Source organism: Alnus glutinosa, chromosome 13 (assembly GCF_958979055.1).
Source record: "Alnus glutinosa chromosome 13, dhAlnGlut1.1, whole genome shotgun sequence".
Classification (NCBI taxonomy): domain Eukaryota; kingdom Viridiplantae; phylum Streptophyta; class Magnoliopsida; order Fagales; family Betulaceae; genus Alnus; species Alnus glutinosa.
In genome coordinates this window covers 22,328,614-22,353,678 of record NC_084898.1, presented here as the reverse complement: position 1 = coordinate 22,353,678, position 25,065 = coordinate 22,328,614, and the positions used below count along the sequence as shown (strand labels likewise).

The 25,065-nt window shown below is 34.7% G+C and overlaps 1 protein-coding gene and 1 pseudogene across 1 annotated transcript; one reads left to right on the top strand and one right to left on the bottom strand.

Annotated features, from left to right (window-relative positions):
* Window positions 1-1,490: 1,490 nt before the first annotated feature.
* LOC133854145 (ABC transporter B family member 2-like) lies at window positions 1,491-15,271 on the bottom strand. The gene is made up of 13 exons (XM_062290204.1): window positions 15,143-15,271; window positions 12,960-13,233; window positions 12,816-12,870; window positions 12,540-12,715; window positions 9,288-9,488; window positions 7,475-7,734; window positions 6,492-7,032; window positions 5,749-6,131; window positions 4,729-5,144; window positions 4,120-4,361; window positions 3,786-4,033; window positions 2,720-3,132; window positions 1,491-2,207 (listed from the first exon to the last, which is right to left on the bottom strand). Exons 2-13 carry the CDS (start codon window positions 13,224-13,226, stop codon window positions 1,663-1,665), a joined length of 3,747 nt encoding a protein of 1,248 aa, XP_062146188.1. The 5' UTR covers window positions 13,227-13,233; window positions 15,143-15,271; the 3' UTR covers window positions 1,491-1,662.
* A 5,838-nt stretch (window positions 15,272-21,109) lies between these two features.
* On the top strand, window positions 21,110-21,642 carry LOC133853980 (uncharacterized; annotated as a pseudogene).
* Window positions 21,643-25,065: the final 3,423 nt, after the last annotated feature.

Here is a 25,065-nt window from a genome sequence, read left to right as displayed (position 1 = left end):
TGAGGATTTATTTGATTGCGTTAAATGTTTAATGAAAGATTTTGTTTTATTTTGTATTCGTAAAAAAAATATTTTGTTTAGTTTGTTCAATATTTTTTTAAATGTTTATAATTACTTGGGTTTTATTTGTATTTAAATATAATAGGTGTTACACTAACAATACCATAGATTCTTGCTAATTTTTTATTAATGCTTTGATAATTAGATTAAACCATGTTTTCTTCTTGTTATTTTTTTTTTTCCTTTATACTTCTTTTTCGTTATAAACTATTCATATAAGCACAAAGATTTTAACATGTTTTAATTTATATGGATTAAACTAAAATTGATTGTCTTATTTGTTAGTTCATTTGAATGTTTTATGGAATATTTTGTTTTCGTTTGTATGATTTACTTGATTTTCAGCCATTTTGTTTAGGTTGCTATGTATTTTTTTTTAGAATGTTCAGAATTACATGGGTTTTATTTGTATCAAAATATAATTTGTATCACGCCAATAATATTAGAGACTTCTACTAATTTTTTTTATTAATAGTTTGATAATCATAATCTATAGGTTTTCTTTTTGCCTTTTTTTTTTTTTTCATTTTAAATTACTGATATGTGAATAAACATTTTAACATATTTTAAGTTATATGGATTAAAAACAAAATTAAGGGTCTTATTTTTTAATATATTTGAATGTTTAATGGTTTTTTTTTTTTTTTTTTTTTGAAAGCAAAATAAGGCAAAAAAATTATTTGATTAAGCGTTGAACAATATGTGAGAGGATTTATTTGATTGCATTAACTGTTAAGTGAAAATTTTGTTGTATTTTGTAGGATTTGACTTAGGTGCCGTAAAAAAAATTACAGTACCATCTTGACTATTGAAAAAACTACAGCACATATATGCTGTAATATTTGGAATTTAGATTTTCTTTTTGCTATTATTTTATTTTATTTTTTTTCTTTTTTCTTTTTTATATTTCTTTTTTGTTATAAACTACACCTATGTGAACAAATATTTAAAAAAGTTTTACTTTTTTTGGGTTAGAATAAAATTAAGGGTCTTAACCGTTATTGTCTTTTTATTGAAAGATATGTAATATATATATTTTTTTTTACAAGCATTTTTTAACATATAATAAAAAGTATGATGAAGATGTGTTTAAATTCTAAAATTAAATTAAAAAGAAGAATCCTGCGCATAGCACGGGTTATGAACTAGTAAAAATAATAAAAAAAGTCTCATGTTGAAAAGTTTTCATAACTGTAAATAGTTAATTAACATAACATGATAGGGTCCAACTATAGCCTTAAACTTTTAAGTTGAGTGGTATTGTAATATGCTATATTATATATGGCCTCACTGTAAGATTTCCCAAGGTAAGTTATCTTCCCAATAGCCTTAACTAGCATTGGAGAGTTACACCTGTTTCTTTTTTCAATAAACACATATTTGTTGTAAACTATAACAATTAAGCTTCAAATGGACACATTAAGAAGCAATAACCCCAAAAAAATGGGAAATGGCATGCACTATATACTTTTACACCATGCCTCAACAGTATGGTCATTATTTTGACATATAAATATTAATCAGTACTCCTTAAATCTCCATATACATGGTGATTAAAAAAAGTGTAAAAAGTATTTGTGCTATTTGTTTTCAATTTGGTTATTATCTCTGTTGTTGTTGCTGAATGTTGATCAACTTATAGTATGCTCCACTCTTGTTCTCCGTAAGTGTTGAATGAGTCCCTTGCTCTATTATCTTTCCATCTTCCAAAACTGATATTTGGTCTGCATTTCTTATTGTTGACAGCCTATGAGCTACCATGACCGTTGTTCGGTTCTTCATCAATTTGTCCAAAGCTTGTTGCACAACTCGCTCTGATTCCAAATCTAGAGCGCTAGTGGCTTCATCTAGTAACAAGATTTCTGGGTCCTTGAGAATGGCTCGGGCAATGGCTACCCTTTGTTTCTGGCCACCAGAGAGTTGCACTCCTCGTTCACCCACTCTTGTAGAGTAGCCCTCAGGAAGTGCACTGATAAAATTATGAGCATTAGCCTGCTTAGCTGATTCAATTACTTCAGCTTCAGAAGCTCCCTCTTTTCCATAAACAATATTTTCATATATTGATGTGGCAAAAAGAGCTGGTTCTTGTTGGACTAGGCCAATGTGTTTCCTAAGAGACTTGAGCTTCAGTTTCTTGATGTCTTTCCCTGAAAAGAATTTGATGAATGCTTGTTAGATCAGTCTACCCGAAAATTTAAAGAAACCAAACTATTGAACATGCTGAATACTTTTCTAGATTCAGGTTAAGAGAGGATCTTGCACGAGGAGGTTTGTTAAGAGAAATATACTGGCAAAGTACGAATCATTTTCCACAATGCACATACTTTTTGTAATCTGCCTATATTGTTAAATCATCACTTATCTTGTAAGCTTAAACTGATAGGAAATGAATGATTTAATCATGTAATTAATATTTTAACACTCTCACTCACGTGTGAGCTCAAAATCTTTCTCAACAAATAAAGCCTAACACTTAGAAATATTTAAATGAAGTGGGGGGAGGGGGAGAATTATGGAGTAAGGTTTTGAACTCAGAATCTAGTTGTGATACCACGTTTTATTCCAAAAAGCTTAGGCTAATAAAAACAATAAATTTAATCATTTAATCTATACTTTAACATATATTATTGTCTTTCTGTAGATTGTCCAAGAACCTTACCATCTATCATCACTTTCCCGGCGGTTGCATCATAAAATCTCAGTATAAGAGAGATGACAGAGCTTTTACCAGAACCACTTTGCCCCACTAATGCCATACACTGCCCTGAACGAATCTTTAGATTAAAGTCTTTAAATATCACAGCTTCTGGTCTCGAAGGGTAACTGAATTGGATGCCTCTTAGTTCAATTGTTCCCTCCACTGTCATTAACTCTTCTCCAACATCACTTGTTATCTCTGTCTTTCTGTCTGTCACATCAAACACTGATGCCACCATTTGGTTCCCCTTCAAGATGTCTGGGGCCAATGCCAATGTTTCACCCATGGCTAATGCCGTTACAATCAGAACAAAAAATGATTTCATGACAGATTTGAAGCTAGCGAGCCCCTTCCCCATCAAAACAGAACCATACCTGTACAAAGTCAAACAAGACTAAGCACTCAATTCAATTTGAGGGATCTTCAACCAAGCCGTCAAAGAGCAATATACAGGTTGTTACGTTTTACTATAACCTATACGCTTACGTAACAAAAAAACTAATACCGTTGCATTTTCTTCTTTATTTGTGTATTTTAAGGCTTCTTTTTTTTTTTTCAAAGAATGAAAATTTTCATTAAAGAAACACTCTAGTTTTAAACAAGCTAGCCCAAAAGCTGCAAAAACAGCCTACTACAAACACTACAACACCCTGTAAACCTAAACTCAACAACAATACTTATATACAATCAGGACTTAAGATCCTTTGCTATCTAACTACCCTTTTCAGTATCTAAATTGCATAATAACAAAATTTGCAGCATACTACCAGACAACTCTTCAATCTGCATATACAAGCAAACATAACTAAATACAAGCTCCTACACAAGTAATCGATATGTATTTTTAGGCATTGTTTGCACACTGAGGCATGTTTACAGTTACAAATGTTTGGAGGTCTTGTTGGACACCTTAAATAGCATCAAACACATAAGAGAATGTTGAATAAACCACTTATTATGTTTCTTTTTGTCCAACCTATGTCTTTTATAGAAAAAAATTTTAAAAAATGAATCTATAACCACATACCATAAGGCGAGGGCATAGGATGAGTAGATGAAGAACTGGCTTAAGCCATAAAATATGCCTGCAATCTGACCACGAGTAAATGAACGCCTGGAAGGCTCAACAAGTTCATGAGCATAAAGGTCTAGGATCTTCTCCTCAGCGCAAAATGCAACAACAGTTCGGAGATTACTCACAGCCTCACCAGCCAACATGTTAGCTTTCAGATAGGTTTTGCTCAAGTTGCCACCAAAGCCTCGCATGAAAAGTTTCTAGAACAACAGGGAAAAAGTTTCTAAGAGTACTTTACTAACATATTGGATATTGATTGAAGTAAAAATAGAACTAAATAGGAAACCTCGCTGATGTGACCACTAATGATCAAAGGGTATGTGGCGATGACAACAAGTGTGATCCTCCAGTTCAAGAAGAAGCCAATGATAAAAGCGGTAATGATGAATCCTACATTCTGTAAAAGAATTGAAGAGCGATCAACAACTATAGTTCGTAAAAGAGTTGCATCACTTTCTAGACGCGAAGAAAGCATAGAACTTGTGTTGTTTGTGTCATCGAACCACCCAATCTCATTCCTCAAAATGGCTGCAATCAGATACAAGAGGAAAGTCAAGTAGAGGTTTGAAAAAACCATTGAATTCTCAATCTCGATGAAATAACAGTTTAAGCAGAAGATGACAATATATCTTGATGAGATTCCACTTTGTTGTCAGAAAATTCAAAAGATACAATTTTATGGATTCATCATTTAAAACAAACGATGACCCTTCATTTCAAAGAACCATAGCCAGTTAGCCTTGAAAAGACCCTATTGATGCAATTATAGGAAGAAAAATAGAAATACTCCAGTACTTGCTCTGCAGAAGTAAGAAAAATATATGTTGTAACCTAATAGCCCAGGAACAAAGGTAAGAGAACAGGTAATAGTCTTATGATCATCAAAAAAACTTACCCGAAAACATCATCTCTCGCACACGAAGAGTGAGTCGCTCTCCCATGATTCCAAAACAACAATGTTCGATTGCATGCACAATGACTGTTACAACTGCAGCCCCACAGAATAACAATGCAATCTTCTTGATCTCATGACGTGTTGTGTCCCAATCCATGTAATAGGCCACAAGTGATTGAGATAACCCAAGAGCGCAGAGGGGCATCTGTGCTCCAGCAATAAATGCACATATAGTGCCCAACGCCCCATAAACCCAATCTGGGCCAACCATGGAATAGAGTCTACTAGCAGAAACATATTTCGACTTCACAGTCTCCTCTCCCTCAACACCAATACGGCCAAGAGATTCTTTATCAGAACGAAAACTAGCACCAAAGCTTGTTGTGGTGCGGGATAGTTCACGTGAGTATCTTGCGCTACAAATGAAGTTATTGAAAATGATCATTATGTATAAGTTAAATAATAATTTGTCAAAATCATAAAACATAGAACATGGTCTTAAGCAGTATATAATATTTTATGATAGCACTTTCCATTTTGGTCTTTTGAGGAAAACTGTTAAAGTATTGATTTAATGATTAAATTTACTCTTTCTTAAGAGGGGGTGATTTAACATGGTATCAGAGTCGGAGGTCCTAAGTTCGAACCTTGACTCCATAATTTACCTAGCTTCCATTTCAATTAAATACTCTACGTGTTGAGCCTCCCTTATTAAAGGGTAATGTTAAAGTATTGATTAAATGATTAAATTTACTCTTTTCAATCGGCTTAAACTTTTGGAATAAGTGGTGATTTAACAAAAACTTGTTATTGTAAAATGGCATCATATATATAGTGTACATTTCCTGAATGTTGCATGATTAAGACAAACATATATTTATATTTTCAAAGGGTCCAATGACCATTGGAACTCATTATATATCATTTGTGTAAAGAAGCACCTCATTTATAATGATTGGAATTTGAGTATTTTTAATGTGACAGACAAAGCTTCCAAAGGATTATAGATTGAATGAGTACCTTGGTGTTTGTCCCAAGTTAGAACCAAGTGAAGGGTAGCGTTGCAGAGAACCTGCAGACTCTTGAAGTTGAACTAGCGATGCATAAGCACTGTTTGGGTTCGAAATAAGCTCCTCATGGTTCCCAGTTTCTATTATCTTCCCTTCATAAACAACAGCAATTATATCTGCATTTCTTACAGTAGAAAGCCGATGCGCTACCATTACAGTTGTTCGTCCAACCATGACGCGATCAAGTGCCTCCTGCACACTCTTCTCAGACTCAGAATCCAGTGCACTTGTAGCTTCATCCAATAAAAGTATGGACGGATTCTTCAAAATTGCACGTGATATTGCAATCCTTTGCTTTTGTCCACCAGAGAGTTGTATTCCTCTCTCACCAACCTGCAAAATGAGCACTTAAATCACTCCTTGCAAATGTGAATCCACAGTAGATGTAAAAAACCGTTATGCAGATTTTTGTTTTGATTGATGTTTTTCCAAACATTTCTTGCATTGGTATCTATTAGATAGCTTTTTTATTTCAAAACATTTCTCTATAATATGATACTTTTTTGCTCCTCTTGTGATAGAAAAAGTAGGTCAGGAACATGAAGAACAATCTAGAACAATTGATTATCAATTGCGGGTAGGTAGTCACAACAAGTCATATAGTCTTTTATTTGTTTCTGGCTTTCCATAATCCACTTGCATACGTGTTTTTGTGTATCCATGGTTCACAATAGCAATGAAAGAAGCCAATACCTGAGTTTCAAATCTCTCAGGAAGGTTGTTTATGAAAGAGAGAGCCTCTGAAAATTTGGCTGCACGTGTGATCTCATCAAGGGTGGCATCATCTTTTCCATAAAGTATGTTCTCCCTAATACTTGTAGCAAAAAGGGCAGGCTCCTGATTTACCAAGCCAATTTGCTGCCTAAACCATTTGAGGTCAAGCTCTTTGATATTATGCCCATCTAATAGAATCTCTCCAGAAAGGGGCTCATAAAACCGTTCAATCAAAGATATAACCGTGCTCTTTCCAGACCCACTTCCTCCCACAAGGGCTACAATCTTTCCAGAAGGGATGTCAAGACACAGATTATTAAAGACAACTACATCTGGACGAGATGGGTAGCTAAAAGAGACATTCTTAAACTGAATGCAGCCCTCTACTTTGTCTAGTTTCTGGCCAGTCCTTGAGCTGGCTTTGCTCACAGTGTCCCTCTCTATCATCTCAAAAATGGGATATGCAGCTGCCTTAGCTCGGATAAAAGCAGTGAGGTCTGGTGCTGCCTGTCCTAGTGACCTGAGAAGCAATAGAAGGAAATAATGTGTTAACTGTTTGTGAAATTTTGATGGCAACTTGGATAAGAAGCCAAATGATCATTTACAAGCAACCGGAATCAGTATGAGTTGAGTGTCCAAGGAATATAATGTCAACCAGATGTTGTGGAAACTGCTTTGATAGCTTCCATCATGAGCCACATATGGGATCTCAAGCATTTAGTCTCACTATCAGTCCTTTCTTATTCATAGAGTATCTAAGATTTTTTTTTTTTAAAAAAAAAAAAAAAAATGAATAAGCTTCATTTAACAAAACAACAAACAAAGATAGAGGAAGATCTTGATATCGAGATGCCTGCAGTTCAATTTGATTCAGATGTGACAATATAATAATGCTATGTCAAACACAATGGAATGATTCAACTCCATGGAAGGCAAACAAAGGAAGAAAAGGAAAGGCTTACAGGCCAGCGATAACAACATTGAGCATGGTGGTGAAAGATTCCCCTCCATTCGCGATGTTCTTGTGAACAACAATGCTAGTGAACCAAACAAGCAATGCCCATGAAAGGAAAAGGACACAATGCAAGGAGCCTAGTCCTAGCCCTTTGGCTAATCCTGCTTTTCTCCCATACTTGTATGTATTCATGAGAGCATTCTTATATGATCTCACTGCTGTCTCTTCCCCTGCAAATGCTTGGACTGTTCTAACATTTCCAATCACCTGAGAGTCACATAATGTCAAACAGAGAGTGCATGTGAATTTTCCAATTAAATTTTTACCATTATAGTTAAGAGCTAAAACCCGCCAATCCAATAAGAAATGCTATTTAGTAGGACTCTTGCCATACAATTTGATAATGCGACAGCTAAAATCAGTCATTCGATAAGCACTTGTAAAAAAACTAATAAATAAATAAAAGAAAATGCTAGAGGCCGTTGCACTTTTACAAAAGGAGGCTTACAAACTGACTTGGCATTTATACAAAGACGAAAATGCCTTTCCCTTCACCAGCCCAAAATCTCTCTCCAACACTCACCCCTCTCGCCGGCCGTTCTCCCCTCTCGCCGGCCGTTTTCCCATGTCTCCGGCCGTTCTCCCCTCACTGAAGAAGCATGGCCAAACTGCAGAGAATCACATTTCCGAACCCATGTAAGGATGACCTGCCGTTCTCCCCTCAAGCGCCGGCCGTACTCTAGAGTGGCGCCATCTGGTCGTTCCCGGCCGTCTGTCCTGGATCCGGCCCATCCCCGGCCAGAACGGCCGGGATCTGGCCCATCCCCGACCAGAAGCGTGGTCGAGCCTGGATTGTCTGGGGTGTTGGGTTTTCCGGTGGGTCGGGGTGCTGGGTTTTCCGGTGGACAGGGTCGGAGTCGTGGTGGCCAGCGTGCTGAGTTTTCAGCGGTGTAATAGTTTCCGGCGGGGTGGGTTCAACAGAGATGAAAGGATATTTTTGCCTACGTACTAAAACCGATTTTAACTTATTTTAATAAGAGATTTGATTCTTGTACAATACCAATACAACAACTGTACAACAACTTCTCACATGAGAGTGGCCCCAATATGTAGAGCTCACCATCACGTGAGGGATTGTTGTACAGTTGTTGAATTGGTGTCGTAAACCTAACATTTTCAATTTAATAACAAGTCGATGCAAAGCTTTTCTCACGACTCCACGTCAGTTTCTTTGTAAATACTCCTAACAATTTTTATAAGTAAATAATCAAAGACTAATTTTTACTCCTAACATTATCTTAAGAGTAATGTTTCTTGCACAATTTTTGTACAACTTTTACACAACTCTAACAACTTTTTTTTAAAATCAGCCATTGAATATTTAGGACCCACATGTTGAAAAACAAATCCAATGGTTGATCATAACAAAAAGTAGTTAGAGTTGTACAAAAGTTGTGTGAGAGTTGTGTAAGAAACATTACTCTTATCTTAACTATATAGTAGTCGTGTCTCTAAGGAGTAGCTCAATCGATCGGGAGTCACGCCTCATGAAGTAAGGGTCACTAGTTCGAATCCCCCTCCCCCTCTTATATGAACATGTTAAAAAAAAAAAAAAAAAAAAAAAAAAAAACCTATATAGTAATCGTATAACAGTCTACTAAATAAAATTTCTCTAATTTAATAATCGCTTTTTTCTTTAAATAATATTATTCTTTACATTATGGCATGTAAAATCATTCACATCTTGATGATAACTTTAGATGATAGGTGTTGACCATTTTTATGATAACTCAAGAGAACTTGATAGTGAACAGACAAACCTCTTCAGCAATCTCACCAGCCTTGACATAGGATTTTCGAACTCTGGCAAGGAGACCAAAACTTACCCAGGCATAGATGCCACCAGCAAGAGCAATTAAGGGGACTATTGATAGTGTTACCAGAGTGATTTGCCAGATCCTAAGAAACCCAATAAGGAAGCCTGCTAGAAAACGGCTAATGTAGTGAATGAAGTTCCCTACCTGCAGTGCACCACCCACCAACATTAATTGACTTTCAAACATGTGTCCTCTAACCACTGCAAAATCTAAATTAAGAAAAAAAAAAAAAAATTATATATATATTTACACCAATTCAAAATGTATAATGAAATCAATAATTCTTTTTCAACTTAAGTTTTTAGAATAAATGAAAGAGCTAGTAATGCTACTTTTTTTTTTTCTTTTACATGTTCACACAAGAAAGGGGAAAGGGAATTCGAACGGCCTTCGCTTCATGAGACGTGATCTCCAGCCGATTGAGCTACTCCTTGGAGACAGCTAGTAATGCTACTTGTAATCACCCCATGTCCCCCTTGTGTCCTCCCAAAATTGATGTGACTCTTAAAATCACCATTGAATTTATGATAGATCACTATTAAATTTTAAACCAAATGTGATTTTAAAAATCACATCAATTTTAGGAGGACACAAGGGGGACAAGAAGATGACAAGTAGCATTAGGTCATTTAGTTGGAACAATTCAAATTGTAATAATTTTACATGGAAAATTTCACTCAACCTCCTGAATTGTCGTCGCTTTTGTAATTCTTTCCTATACTTTTTTTTTTAAAAAAAAAAAAATCTTAATTTATTGTATCAATCTTTCAATTTTTTTTGAATTTTACCCATCCGTTGGAATTTTCTGTTAAACCCTGTCAAAATTTCTAAAATATTCATGTTTTTGTTTAAAAAATTAAAATTAAAATTCAGATGTGAATATTTTTACAAATTCCGTTAAATCCTTACCAAGCCTAAATCCATGCAATTTTTTCTTTTTTCTTTTTCCTAAAAAAAATGATGAATATTTTAGAAATTTTGATACCCCTCAATTAAGATTTAACAGAAAATCCTAACAGATTTGTGAAATTGAAAAAAAAAAAATTGAAAGATGAATACACTAAATTGAAAGTTTTTAGGTTTAAGAAAATAACTACAAATATAATAAAAATTCAGGAGAAATTAAGTGAAATTTCCCTTAATTAAATCATAAATGATAATTTAACGTAGCATGAATGCTAAACCCTAGAGATGTTAACACGGCCAAATTCGGCAACTGGGCTCACACTCAATTAGCCACTCAACCTTTTCGGCCATAAGCCCATGGGCCTCCTTGAGCATGCCCATGTCAACCTAAACCTAGGACTGTGTCTCAATTTTTCATGGAAATCATTTTTTACAAACGATGAAGTCTTGAGTTAGTATTTTATTTTTCTTATCCACGTGTAAAAAAAAAAAAAAAGTATTATAAATATTAATTATATAATTACATCAACTTAAAGAGATAAAATAAAAGGTAATTTGACACAAATCAATCTGTCATTAAAAGCATGCCTTTTCGGTTCATAACTCTAAACGATGCTTTTTAGCATTTATTATTCCTTCCCCCCGTTTTGACGTAAAAGTTAAAACCCAACGTACACCTAACCCAACCGACTTATAAATGCCGCTCGCCGCTCGCCGCTGCAATTACTCCAAATTAGTACTGTCCAGTGTCCAGAACAATTCTTATTATATATATATATATATATAAAAGGTTTATTTTTATTTTCTTACACATTTCTTATTTATCTCGGTACAAGAAAAATATAAATATAATTTACTATTAAATCTGTAAAATCACATATTCAATAATAAATTTACAAAAAAATATATATAAAAAATAATAACACCAAACACATCCTCATATATATATATATATATATATATATATATATATATATATATATATTTAGTCCATTGTTAAACTTTTCAAATTTAAGATATATTAATAGATTTTTCCTTTGCTAGAAATGATTTGATTTCATTGTCATACTGATTGGGCAAAGTTTTCTTTCTTATAATAATTTATAAAATTGACATTTATCTACGGAACGTATAATTCTCATGCACACATTTTAAATATATGTCGGTTTAATAAATTGAAAATTGAATAAATTAAAAATACTTTATCCATCAAGATTTGTATGCATTTACTCATGTATTTATTTGTTTGAGAAAAGGGAATGAATATATATATATATATATATATATTTTCATATGTGTGTGTTATTTGGACCAGAAAAACGAAGTGAAATAAATTTGTTAGTCTAATAGGTGACCTATTTGGACCCGGTAATCAATATGTGTACCATACTATACACACCTTTATTTAAAAACCAGAAAGTCTATATATTAAAGTCAAATAATTTCGAAGAAGAGAAAAGGAGAGGAGGATTATTCAATTATGACACTAGCTAGCCTAGTATGAAGACATTTTCAACGTCTCATAATGGAAATTATTTTCCTCTTAAATGTGACACATACTTGCACCGAGGTGGACCTATATCTAAAGGATGATTAATTAACAAAAAAAAAAAAAAAAAATGTTTAGGGTATTACAATTTTCACTACAAGTCCGGCCTTAACAAATTTGACGTGAGTACAGTTCATAATTGACAAAATGATTAAGCTATTATACAGACAAAAATAAGCTCTTAGATGTACTAACTTTACTTCTTAATCATTTGAAATTAAAGAAGAGGGTCCTATTATGCTCTTATACCCGTGTAAAGAGTGGAGCAAAAATACTTAATTATTTCATCAATTATGAAATATCAATTAAAAATGACATACTTGCACCGAGGTCGACATATATCTAAAAGATGATTAACAAAAAAAAAATATTTAAGGTATTACAATTTTCACTACAAGTCCGGCCCTTACAAAGTTGACGGGAGTACAGTTCATAATTGACAAAATGATTAAGCTATTATACGGACAAAAATAAGTTCTTAGATGCACTAACTTATCTTCCTAATCATTTGAAATTAATGGAGAGGGTTCTATTCTGCTCTTATACCCATGTAAAGAGTGGAGCAAAAATACTTAATTATTTTATCAATTAAGAAAAATTTCAATTAAAAATTGTAATACCGCTCACATTGATAATTAAAATGGATCCACTAGAAGGGAAAATTAGGGTAAGACTTAATTTCTTCAACCAAATTGTATCCAAATTATCATAAATTAAGATAAGTAATATATTAACCCTACCTTCTCAGAAAGGGCTTCTTGAACAACAGTAATGTCACTTGTAATTGCAGCAATGACCTCTCCTGTGGAAGCTTCAGTGTCAAACAGAGTAATATCTTGATTCAACATGGACCTCAAATATGCCATCCTCATCTTTGCCGCTTGCCTTTCCCCAGTATGCATCCAACAGGCCACCTCTATTTATTTACATATATAATTCCAAAATAATTACAACTAAAATTATGTAATTAATCAAATAATAATAAGAGAATAAATAACTGGTTAAAATCATCTTACCTGTCCATGCAGAAAACAATATAACAATACTGAGATATACAAAATCCAGTGAATACTACAAAAAAGAAAGAAAAATATAATAATTAGTATTTGAGATGGCCTTATAATATAGTCTTTCCAATACTGGTGCATGCAAAAGTTTACCTTGGCAACTTTGTGGGAAGCTTCTTTGGGGAAGAGATAAGCCATTCCAATAACATTAATCAACTTCCCAAAGAAAATAAAGAACACTGGAACCGAAGCGCCATGAACACATGCACCAACTGATCCGATTGCCATCAGAAAGAGATCATAAGAGTCGGCAAACGAAAATAGTTTTGCCACTGTAACTTTATTCTGCTTCTTCCCTTCTTCTTTCTTCTTCTTCTTCTTGGCCTCATTTTTGCCGGAAAATGAACCTGGGTCGGTCATTTTTGGCCTGAAAAAATGGCTAAAAACTGTTTGTGAAAGAAAAGAAAGATGCCGTTTTTGAAGAGAGGTGATCTAAGTTTGAAGATTGTAAGTGACATGAACATGTACAGCTTGTGAAACAAGTACATAATAATAAATTAATAATATGAGGACGATAGGGTGGTGGGGAGTTGGATGGAACATTAAATTACAGCAAAAAAGAAGAAGAAATCAAATGGGGGGCAGAAGACGAAAAACAGTTAGACAGATGAGTCATAATTTTTTTTATTTTTTGTCTGAGCTACTAGAGGTGGCCATTAAGTGCGAGTAAAACTGGCTGGTGCCTTTGGTTGACTGTGATGGAGACCTCTCTTCGTGCAATTGCAGTTATGGTGCAACTTTTGCCACCGCAACGGTCAGATAGAGTACACTGATGCTATTTAATAGGCTTATATATCAATGATTATAATATGTATAATTTGATAATATAGCAGTAAAAAATTTAATTATTAGATTAGAATTTGTAAAAAAATTAAAACATTAATGATTGATTTTTACTAATAAATCATCCTAATTATTTGACTATCGTATAACGATGTAGGGCTGTCAATTTTTTACAAGTCCTGCGAATTCAATACGAATCAAACACGAAATTAAAGGGTTAGAGTTGAGGAGTCTGACCTGTTTAATTAAATGGGTCGAATTATGGTTAATCTATAGAGTCTTATATATGCTCATGTTTCGACATGCAACATAATGACAAACAACTTTTGACATAAATCGCGAACCCAACACGAACCCAATGCAAAATTAGACGGTTAGAATTGAGGGGTTTGACCCGTTTAATTAAATTGGTCGAATTATGATTAACATATATAGTCTTATACATATGCTTCAACATGATCTTATAAACTCGACACGCAAATACGATTTGCCATTGCTTTTATATAACATTCTAATAAATAATTAGTATGCTCGATCAATTGACACATACTGAATTAAATCTCTTGAGATTTTGGAGATGCATGTTTTAAGTGAAGTCTCTTTCTCTCAATTAATGTCACTGCCTCATTTAAATGCATTGGGGTCTGGCGGTTGGATCATGCTCTCATGTTTAGTAATTAAGTTCGGTGCCTAACTTGTTGCATTGTCACGTTTTGCACCAAAAGAAAAAAGAAAGAAAGACAGAAAAATAAAAGAGATAATACCCCCAAAATTACTTCTGTGGAGCCCGATTAGCCAATCATATACATATATATATTGAATACTTTTGGCCATATACTGAAGTAAGTTGGAAGTCATTCATTACGAGTACGTGGACATGGACGTATATCAAGCATGAATAGTCAATAATTTTTGGACCTTATCTGAATTGCTTGTACTTACAAAAACATTAAGGACAGTATAATCCTTTGAATTCCTCTTACATAATCATATATGACCAAACCAGAAAAATCACATCTATAAAAAATAAAAAAAAAATAATAAAAAATAATAAAAAAAAAAAAACAGAAAAATCACTAGTTATTAAACCTTATAATAACATGTTAATTAAACACAAAAACTTATATATAGGTTAGAATTAACCACCTTTGTTTTATTACATATTTCTACAATATATATAATAATAATGGTATATGTTGTGACAGACTAATATTATTTCAGGATTGCCAAAAAAGCAAAAAATTATAGAATAGAAAATAACAACACAATCACATGAGACAACAAGATTTAAGTGATTCGATTTAATAAGCCTACATTCGGCCACCGGCGGAAACGGCCCAGAAGAAATTTACTAGCTATCAAAATATGGAGTACTACAAAGTGCAGTACAAAGAAAATCACTTAAACCCAAAAGCCTCAATACACCCTTATCTCATGCTTACACAACAAATCTAAATATATCCAAAAGAGAAAACTTTTATTAGTTCCCTTACCTCTCAGCACACAAGAGAAATACGGTGAGAATACAAGGGAGACAAAATGACTTATCTCTCTCCCAAAGGTGCTGCCGTTCACTACTGCTAAGATCTCTTCTTCTTCCGAAAGAAGTATCTCTTATATATTGCACAAAACACAAAAGGCACCGAATGTCTTCAGATTTTTTAACCAAAAGCCTTTTGTTTCACAAAGCCCCTAGAAGAAGCTTTTCCATTCAAGAGACAATGCGTGTGTGCAAGAGAAAAAAAACATAAGTCAAAAATGTGGGGCCCGTGGTAAGGACTTGATAGAAATCAAGTCACTAATTACTTTACAAATTTTTACTTTGACTTGAATTTCATCAAGTCCTCAATATAAATCTCCTATATGCGTCTCCTCTGGCCAACACCCTTAAGGGTAATTACAAGTTACAAACACCTACCAAGTCCAAGCAATGCTTGAAATTGAGAACTAGAACTGGCTTAGTTAACATGTCTGCTGGATTTCTGCCGTACCAATTTTCTTCATTGTGATATCACCATGTGTCACAACCTCCCGAAGAAAATGATATCAGACATCAATGTGCTTGGTTCTCTCATGATACATTTGATTTTTGGTCAAATGTATTGCATGCGCTCTGGCTATCACAAAACACAACAGTCTCGTCCTGCTGCAAATCCAAATCATTAACCAAACCTCTAAGCCACATTGCCTCTTTCACTGCCTCTGCTGCTGCCATATACTCTGCCTCTGTAGTGGACAAAGCAACTGTCGACTGTAAAGTCACTTTCCAACTAATGGCGCACCCCGAGAGAGTGAAAATAAAACCTGTCAGAGATCTTCTCTTATCTAGATCACTAACATAATCTGAATCAACATACCCAATGACACTAGAACTGACACCATTGCCTTTGTCATAGACTAATTCAACGTCTGTAGTTCCCCGTAAATAACAGAGTATCCATTTCACTGCCTACCAATGAAGCTTGCCCGAATTCGACATGTAGCGTCTAACAACATTGACTGCCTGTGAAATATCTGGGTGAGTGCGCACCATAACATACATGATGCTCCCAATTTCATTGGAGTAAGGAATACGTGACATGAACTGCTTCTCCTCCTCACTTGCGGTGCTCATGCTGCTAAAAGTCTGAAATGAGCGGCAAGTGGAGTGAGTACTCACTAGTTTAGAATTATGCATACCAAAGCGTTCAAGTACTTTCTCAGTGTACTTCTTTTGTGACAAGTACAACTTTCCCGCTTTTCTATCCCAGTGAATCTCCATCTCTTGAATTTTCTTCGCAACACCCAAATCCTTCATTTCAAACTCATCACTCAACAAAGATTTCAATTTCTTAATCTCCAACATGTTTTTAGCAGCAATAAGTATGCCATCCACATAGAGCAATAAATAAATTAAAGAACCATCTGATAATTGCATGTAATACACACAACTGTCATGGCTACTTCTTGTGTAACCATGCCCAACCATAAAGCAATCAAAGCGCTTGTACCACTGTTTTGGAGATTGTTTCAAACCATACAGTGATCTCCTCAACTGACAAACATGATCTTCTTTACCTTCAACAATGAACCCCTTTAGTTGATGCATGTAGATGGTTTCTTCAAGCTCACCATGTAGAAACGCAGTTTTCACATCAAGTTGTTCAAGCTCCAAATCAAATAGAGCAATCAAGGCAAACAACACACGAATAGAGCTATGTTTTGCAACAAGTGAGAAAATTTCATGGAAGACCATACCTTCTCTTTGACTATAGCCATTTGCCACTAAACGTGCTTTGAACCTTGCATCTTCAACACCTGGGATCCCTTCATTTTTCTTGAAGATCCATTTACAGCCAACAATCTTAGTGCCCTTGAGCAATTTTACCAATTCCCAAGTCTAGTTCTTATGAAGAGACTCAATATCCTCATTCATGGCAACAACTCATTGTGCAGAGTCACTACTTGTGATAACTTCTGAATAAATGGAAGGCTCTTGAATTGCAGTATCACCTGCCACAGTAAGTGCATATGCTACTAAAATTGCATATCTATATTTATAGGGTGGCCTAATCTGCCTGCTCTGTCTACCAGCAGCAATACTGGTCTCTTGATCTTCTTGTGGATCATCATCATCAAGACTGGAACCATAGCCATCTGTAACTTGCTGATCTTGAGTGCTATCTCTCACCCTTTGTGAAACCTCCACCTAAAGCTCCACCTCCTTGCTAGAACCCTACTCATTTCCTGTAAAAATAACATACTTCTTTCTCGGTTAAAGCATGGTAGATTCATCAAATACGACATCTCTACTGACTATAAACTTATGTGATTTAGGATCAGAACACCACAATCTATATCCTTTCACCCCGTCCACATAACCTAGAAATATACATTTCTTTGACTTAAGCTCAAGTTTACCATCATTTACATGACAATAAGCAGGACAACCAAAAGTTTTCAAAATTGAATAATCAGCAGGAATACCAGACCATATCTCATAATGAGTTTACAATCAATAGCTGTTGATTGAGAGCGGTTGACCAAATAGCAAGTAGTATTAATTGATCACCTCAACCCAAAAGTCTTTAGACAACCCGACATTCGAAAGCATGCAATGTGCCCTCTCCAAAAGAGTCATGTTTATCCGCTCAACAACCACATTCTACTGTGGAGTATGACTAACTAATCGATGTCTAGCAATGCCTTCATCCTTGCAGAATTTATTAAATTCACCACCACAAAATTCCATGCCGTTGTCTGTTTTGAGTCGCTTGATTTTCTTTCCAGTCTGATTCTCTATTAATGCATTCCATTACTTGAAAGTGACAAACACATCAGTCTTCTTCTTCAGAAAATACACTCAGACTTTTCATGAAAAATCATCAATAAATGTCACAAAGTACCGAGCAACACTCTTTGATGGAATCTGTGAGGGAACCCAAAGATCTGAATGAATATAATCCACTGTACCACTTGTTCTGTGGATATCTGTACTGAACTTGACTCTCCACTGTTTCCCAAACACACAATGCTCGCAAAAGTCAGGAGATCCTGTTTTCTGGTCACAAAGCAAACCCCGTTTGCTCAGGATTGTCATACCCCTCTCACTCATATGACCTAAACACATATGCCATAATCTGGTAGTGTCGGAATCTGGATTATCTGAAGAAGACATAGCAGCTGAACCTGTAACTATACTGCCCTAAAGAAAGTAGAGCACATCAACCTTGTTGCCTTTCATCACAACCAATGAGCCTTTGTTACCCGAATGACTCCACCTTTACCGGAATACTTGTATCCAAGGGAGTCCAAAGTGCCCAGAGAAATTAGATTTTTCTTCAAATCTGGTATGTGTCAAACATTCGTCAAAGTCCTCACGATCCCATCATATTTGCATCCTTATTCTAATTGTACCAATACTAACAATCTTGCAGGTGGCGTCATTTCCAATCAAAATTGGACCACCATTAACTAACTCATAGGTAGTAAACCAATCCCTTTTAGGGGACATATGAGATGTACAAGTAGTATCAATGACCCACTTGTTGTTAAAACGACAATCAGAAATGGTAACAGTAAGGACTATGCCTGAACCCTCAGACTTTCCATCGACGACACCAGCCACAGAAGATGAACTTTTCTTATTACCTTCTTCTTTATTTTTTAGCTTCAGACACTTGGATTTATAATGCTCATATTTTTTACAATAATAGCACTTTACTTTCTTCTTCGACTTGGACTGCGATCGGTCTCTTGATTTTTCTTTCCCTAAATCCCTCTCATTTGACCGACCTCTAAAATTAGAGGAATTTTCTAAACGACCCTTAACAAATAAACCCTCAGCCTGATTATCACTACCTTTCCCATTCAATCTTGTCCTTATCTCCAAAGAATTCAAAGCAGATTTAACATCCGTTAAGAAAATAGTATCTCTACCGTACAACATTGAATTAACGAAATTATCAAAGATATCCGATAGTGAACACACCGAAATTAGGGCTTGATCCTCATCATCTACTTTAATATCAATATTTTTTAGATCCAAAATAATTCTATTAAAGTCGTCAAGATGATCACAAAGAGGCATAACTTCTTTCATCTTGAGGGTATATAAAAACCGTTGATTCAAATACAATCGGTTCATGAGGGATTTCTTCATGTACAAGCTCTCTAACTTTCCAAAGTCCAGCAGCCATTTCTTTATCAGCAACTTCTCTCAAAACTTTATCTGAAAGAGACAACAAAATTGCACTGTGAGCTTTTTCTTCAAGTTCGGCATATTTCTCACTTTCTTCAAGTGCTTTAATACCAATTCTTTCCTAGAATGGTTCTAAAATTTTTGCCAAACCTTGTTGTTGTAACAAAGCCCGCATATTGAGTCGCCATAGGCTGAAACTATTCTAAACATCAAATTTTTTTACTTCAAATTTTGCAGTAGTCATTCCGCAAGATGAAGATCCAAGCTCTAATACCAGTTTGTTGTGACAGACTAATATTCCAAGATTACCAAAAAGCAGAAAATTATAGAATAGAAAATAACAACATAATTACATGAGACACCAAGATTTAAGTGGTTCGACTTAACAAGCGTATATCCACTGGCGGAGACGATCCAAGAGAAATTTACTATCAAAAGGATGGAATACAAAGTACAGTACAAAGAGAACCACTTAAATCGATCCAAAAGCCTCCAACACACCCTTATCTCACGCTCACACAACAAATTGAGAACTAAATACAAAAGGAACTCTTTTTAGTTCTCTTACCTCTTGGCGAGAATACAAAGAAGGCAAAATGACTTATCTCTCTCCCAAAGGTGCTGCCATTGACTTTGACTGCTGCTCGAATCTCTTCTATCTTCTTCTGAAAAAAAATATCTCTTATCGCACACGTACACCACGAAAGGGACAGAATGTCTTCAGATTTTTTAACCAAAAGACTTTTGTTTCACAAATGTTGCTTCTTCTAGAAGACGCTTTTCCATTCAAGAGACAATGCGTGTGTAAGAGAAAAAAAATAAGTCAAAAAATGTAAGTCCCACGGCAAGGACTAGATAGAAATCAAGTCACTTACTTTACAGTATATATATATATATAGAGTAACGTACGATATGTCCTAAACTATGTTTCATCGAGCTCACTACTTCATCTTTTTCTAATGGCTAAATTTATGAAGACAAGAAACAAAATGAAAAATATAGGAGTTGATTTTTTTAAAATCAGTTACCTAAAATTAATTTATCAGATAATTAAGGAAAGGGAAAATTACAGTTTAGTCTCTCTAAACTGCCAACCGTTTTGCAAGTAGCCCTACAAACTATCAACACTCGAACTCTGGCCTTCCAAACTATCAAAACGTTTGAAAAATGTCCATTTTGACAAAATATGCCCATAATACCCCTGTCACGTGTCATTTTTCAATTAAAAAAATGATAATTTTTTTAAAAAAAAACTGAAAAAAAAAAAAAAAAACTTTTTAAATAAATAAATATTTGGGGAAGGAGGTGACCTGCGCGTCACCTGCGAGCCACCCCCAGGGCCAGGGGGTTTCAGACGGGTACGCGGTCGGCTCAAAGAGCAAGAATATTGATGCATGGAACCGAATCCCTACTTCGTGGTGTGAGCAGCAGTACAAGTGGCTTTCAACCTTGGCTATGGTGGCGGCTTTTGTTAAAGTGTCCCACATCGCCAAGAGATATATGACTTTGGCACTTTATAAGCCATGGACACCTCCCCTCTCTGAAGGCATCTTATGAGAGTGAGTAAGGCCTATGGGCTTTTACATAGTATCAGAGCGGGTTCTTTAGACGACGATAGGTTTTTCCCTCCCGATGTTGAACACGTATTTGGGCAAAAGTGTCACACATGAGGGGGCGTGTTAAAGTGTCTCACATCGCTAAAAGATACATGACTTGGGCACTTTATAAGCCATGGACATCCCTCCTCTCTCAAAACGTCTTTTGAAAATGAATAAGGCTTATGGACTTTTATAGCTTTCAGCACCCTCCCTTTCCGGTGGTTCGGCTCAGGGGGCTTCCCTTCAATTGCACCGACATTGACATTTTCAAATTCTTTGCTGGACTGGACATTGTGGATGTTTTGCTGGTTAATAAGAGCGGACGGTTCTCAGGAGAAGCCTTTAAAATTGTTTCGCAGGATCCATCCAGGTTGAGATTGCTATACAAAGAGATCGACAGAACATGGGTCGGAGGTATGTGGAAGTTTTCATATGCAAGAGGCAAGATTATTACAATGCTGTTGCTGCTCAGGTAAACTATGAAGGAATATTTCACGATAATGACTACCATGGAAGCCCTCTTGCATCTCGATCAAAGAGATTCAGTGATACAGAGCAGCTGGAATGCACTGAAATATTGAAGATGAGTGGTCTCCCGTTCTCTGTAAAGAAAGCTGAAATTGTTGATTTTTTCCGGCCAGTAGGGGTAGCCGCAAGGCCACTCCCAGCCCCTAGGGTAGAAGCTAGAAGTTTTTATGGCAGGGGCCAATGGTGAAAAAAAAAAAAAAAAAAAAAAAACAATTGTAGGGACCAAATAAACTAAATTTTTATTTTTACCTTATATTTTTAAATTTTTTAGATTATTTTTTTTCCCACCTTTAAATTTTTTTTTTAAGAAATTGGGGAGGGGGGGGGGGGGGGGGGGGGCATGGCCCCTACCAGCCCCCTCCCTCCGTCCCTGCTCCGAAGCATTTACTCTATTTTTATTTTTTAAAAATTAAAAAAAAAACAAAAACAAAACAAAATTTAAGTTTCTTTTAATTTAGTTTTTTAATTTTTAATTTTATTTTTTTAGTGTTTTACTTATTTTTTATTTATTTTTATTTTTAATTGAAAAATGACACATGACAGAGATTTTATGGATATATTTCACCAAAATTAATCTTTTTCAAACGTTTTGATAGTTTGAAAAACCAAAGTCCGAGTGTTGACAATTGTAAGACTACTTGCAAAATAACTGATAGTTTGAAAGGCTAAAATGTAATTTTCCTTTAAAGGAAAAATAAAGACGATTCATAGCTAGATCAGTGGAGTAGAAGTAGAACAAAGAGATGTTCAAATCATTAATTAATTAGTCATGATATATGTATATTGAATTGTGAATTATTGAAAGGAATTATTGTTTTTGCATTACAAATCCAGATACAATTCGACCAATTTCTGGTACAATTAAGGTTTTCTGGAGTTCAATTCTTGTACCATTTGGGCCAAGAAAGAAAATGTTTATATAGTTTCACCCTGCCCTCATCTAAATGTATATACTAATAACAGTTCACATATACAGGGGCGGTCCTACATTGGGGCTAGGGCCCCCCAAGCCCCAAAATTTTCCCTTAAATTTTTTTTTTTTTTCACAAAAAAAAAATAATAATAATTAAAAAAATTAAAATTTTATCCCTAATTTTTTAATTTTTTTAATTTTACCCCTTCAAAATTTTTTTTTTCGATTTGGCCCCTCAATTTTTACAAGCCTGGGTCCGCCACTGCACATATATATATATATATATATATATATATATATATATATATATATATATATATATATATATATATATATATATATAAGTCACAATGAAAAAGATGTCATTAGTGAGTTCTGTATAAATAAGGGCACTTGTTAAGGTATATCTACCGCGTTGAAAAAAAAAAAAAACACACGCACATCATTGTTTTAGAGTTTCAAACAAGAATCCAACTTCCTAAATTCCTAATTAATGCTTAAGAGTTATAGAGTTGAATGTTAGACGAAAAAAAATTATATATATATTAATAATATTATATATTTGCTTTTTTCTTTTTTTCTTTTTTTTTTTTTAATAACTGGGGTATCCGAGGCATTGCCACTACAAAATTTTCATGACACCATCCAAAGCGCCCCCTTTCACACGGATTAAATAAAGCTCGAGCTTTCACCCATGCATCCACTACATATGTTCTTTTTTTTTTTTTTTTTTGGAAGTACAATATTTTATATTAAAAAGAGAGGGTTACAATGGAACAAAAATTCAAAAGGGTTGGGCTCCCCAACAACAAATTCAAACAAAAAAGACAGCTGAAAATGGAAAGCCGAAATCAGGAAATTAGTCTATAAATGATTCCAAATGGACCATAAACAACTTGATCCTATATATCTTGGACAAGAGCCAAGAAAAAGGCCGCTTAAATCGGTATAGACACCAAAACTGAGAACAGGGAAGGGCATGACTCTTACGAGACCCTTCAACCCTACTAGAATTCTCAAAAGAGGGGATGTGGATAAGGGCATGACCATCAAAAGACCATTTAACCCTACTCAAACCGACAAGGGCATGTCTCTCAGCTCGTAAGACCCTTCAACCCTACCCAAGTCCCCAATAAAGGAGACATTGGCAGAGGCATGACCCTCGAACAACCCTTCAACCTTGCCCGAGCCTCTACTAGGGGCTAAAATCAACAACTACCATGGGTTGGTTGAGGAGGAAGAGGCACTTCCAAAAACGGAATAGAATTTGTCATCAAGGAGTTACGTACAAACTCCAAATGCAAAAGTTTCCAATAACATATAAAACCACATTAGACAATGAGACTTAAACCCACAAATAGCAAATACAATAACAGAAATACAAAAAGAAGCCTACCTCCTCCCCCGAAAGCACTCCCTAAGGAGGTGGCTTGTTTCTAAGAGACGGCTAAAATTTAAGACCTCATTTGATTTGCGGAATGAGTATTCTATTGAAAAATAAAATAGTTATTGTCTGGAATAAAAGAGAGTGGAATGGAATGGTTATTCATACTCATTAGTTTTGTAACTCTTATACTTTAATTGGAATCTAATCAAAATTACTAAAAAAACTCCACATTATTTTAAAAATAATAAAAATTGAAGACTACAAGCCACCCCCAAATGCTTCAGGGATGGTGCAACCACCCCCGGCTCCATAGGTGGCTGGCCGACCTCCCCAATGGGTGGTCGGCCGGCCACTATAAAGGAGGATTTTCGCCTTTTTTTTTCTTCTTTTTTAAAAAAAAAAAATTGAAAGAAAATAGAAACTAATGAGTGGTTTTTTTTTTGAAAAATGTAATTTATTCATTTATGAATAGTTATTCCTCTAATTTTTTTTTAAGAATAGATATTTCTCTTCGTAAAGAAATAGTTATTACAATGGGAATAGACTCTCACCAAACAAAGTAATTAATGACTACATATTCATACGGAATAATCATTCCATTCTAAGAGTATTCCGCGAACCAAACAAGGCCTAAAAGTTTTTTAACTTCTCTATAAGCAAGAGAGAAAAGCAGGATACTAATTTTGAGATCCAAATATATATGTCTTATTCATACAAGTAATTGCACGATTCTATCCCGGCCCTAAGGAAACAGTTAGCTAGCAGTCTGATCATTGTCGTTTTCTATTCAATTAAGTAAACTTCATATATAATTGTAGAAAAAAAAAAAAAAAAGTTCTGGCCGGGGTCCTTTCAAATAATTAAGAATCCAACTTTGTAAATGCTTAATAGAGACGTTGGATGCTAGACCCAAAAAAAAAAAAAAAAAAAAAAAAAAAAAAAAAAAAAAAAAAAAAAAAACACTTGATAATAATATTATATATTTGCAATTTTTTTTTTTTTTTGGATATAATATAGGTATCCGGAACTTCAATCTTCTCAAGACACCATGCAAAGCACCCCCATGTGGATTGAATTTCACCCCATCTGCATATATGTCTTATTCATACAAGAAGTAATTGCATGATAATTCTATCCCTAACGAAACAGTTGGGGGTCCGATCATTGTCGTTTTCTAATCAATTAAGTAGGCTTCATATATATATATAATTGTCCACGTCTCAGTAGTAGACTTTCAGCACCATTAATGCATGTAGATATATATTGATCTTCTTAATTCGTTAAAAATTATTTAATTTTTGAGAGTTGAT

What these genes read in the sequence shown, in the direction of transcription:
- LOC133854145 (XM_062290204.1), bottom strand. Translation starts at nt 13,226, where the DNA reads ATGACCGACCCAGGTTCATTTTCCGGCAAAAATGAGGCCAAGAAGAAG. An exon ending in CTTCCCACAAAGTTGCCAAG is followed by an intron (nt 12,871 to 12,959) that starts GTAAACTTTTGC and finishes TCTTTTTTGTAG; the next exon opens with TATTCACTGGATTTTGTATA. An exon ending in ATTGTTTTCTGCATGGACAG is followed by an intron (nt 12,716 to 12,815) that starts GTAAGATGATTT and finishes GTAAATAAATAG; the next exon opens with AGGTGGCCTGTTGGATGCAT.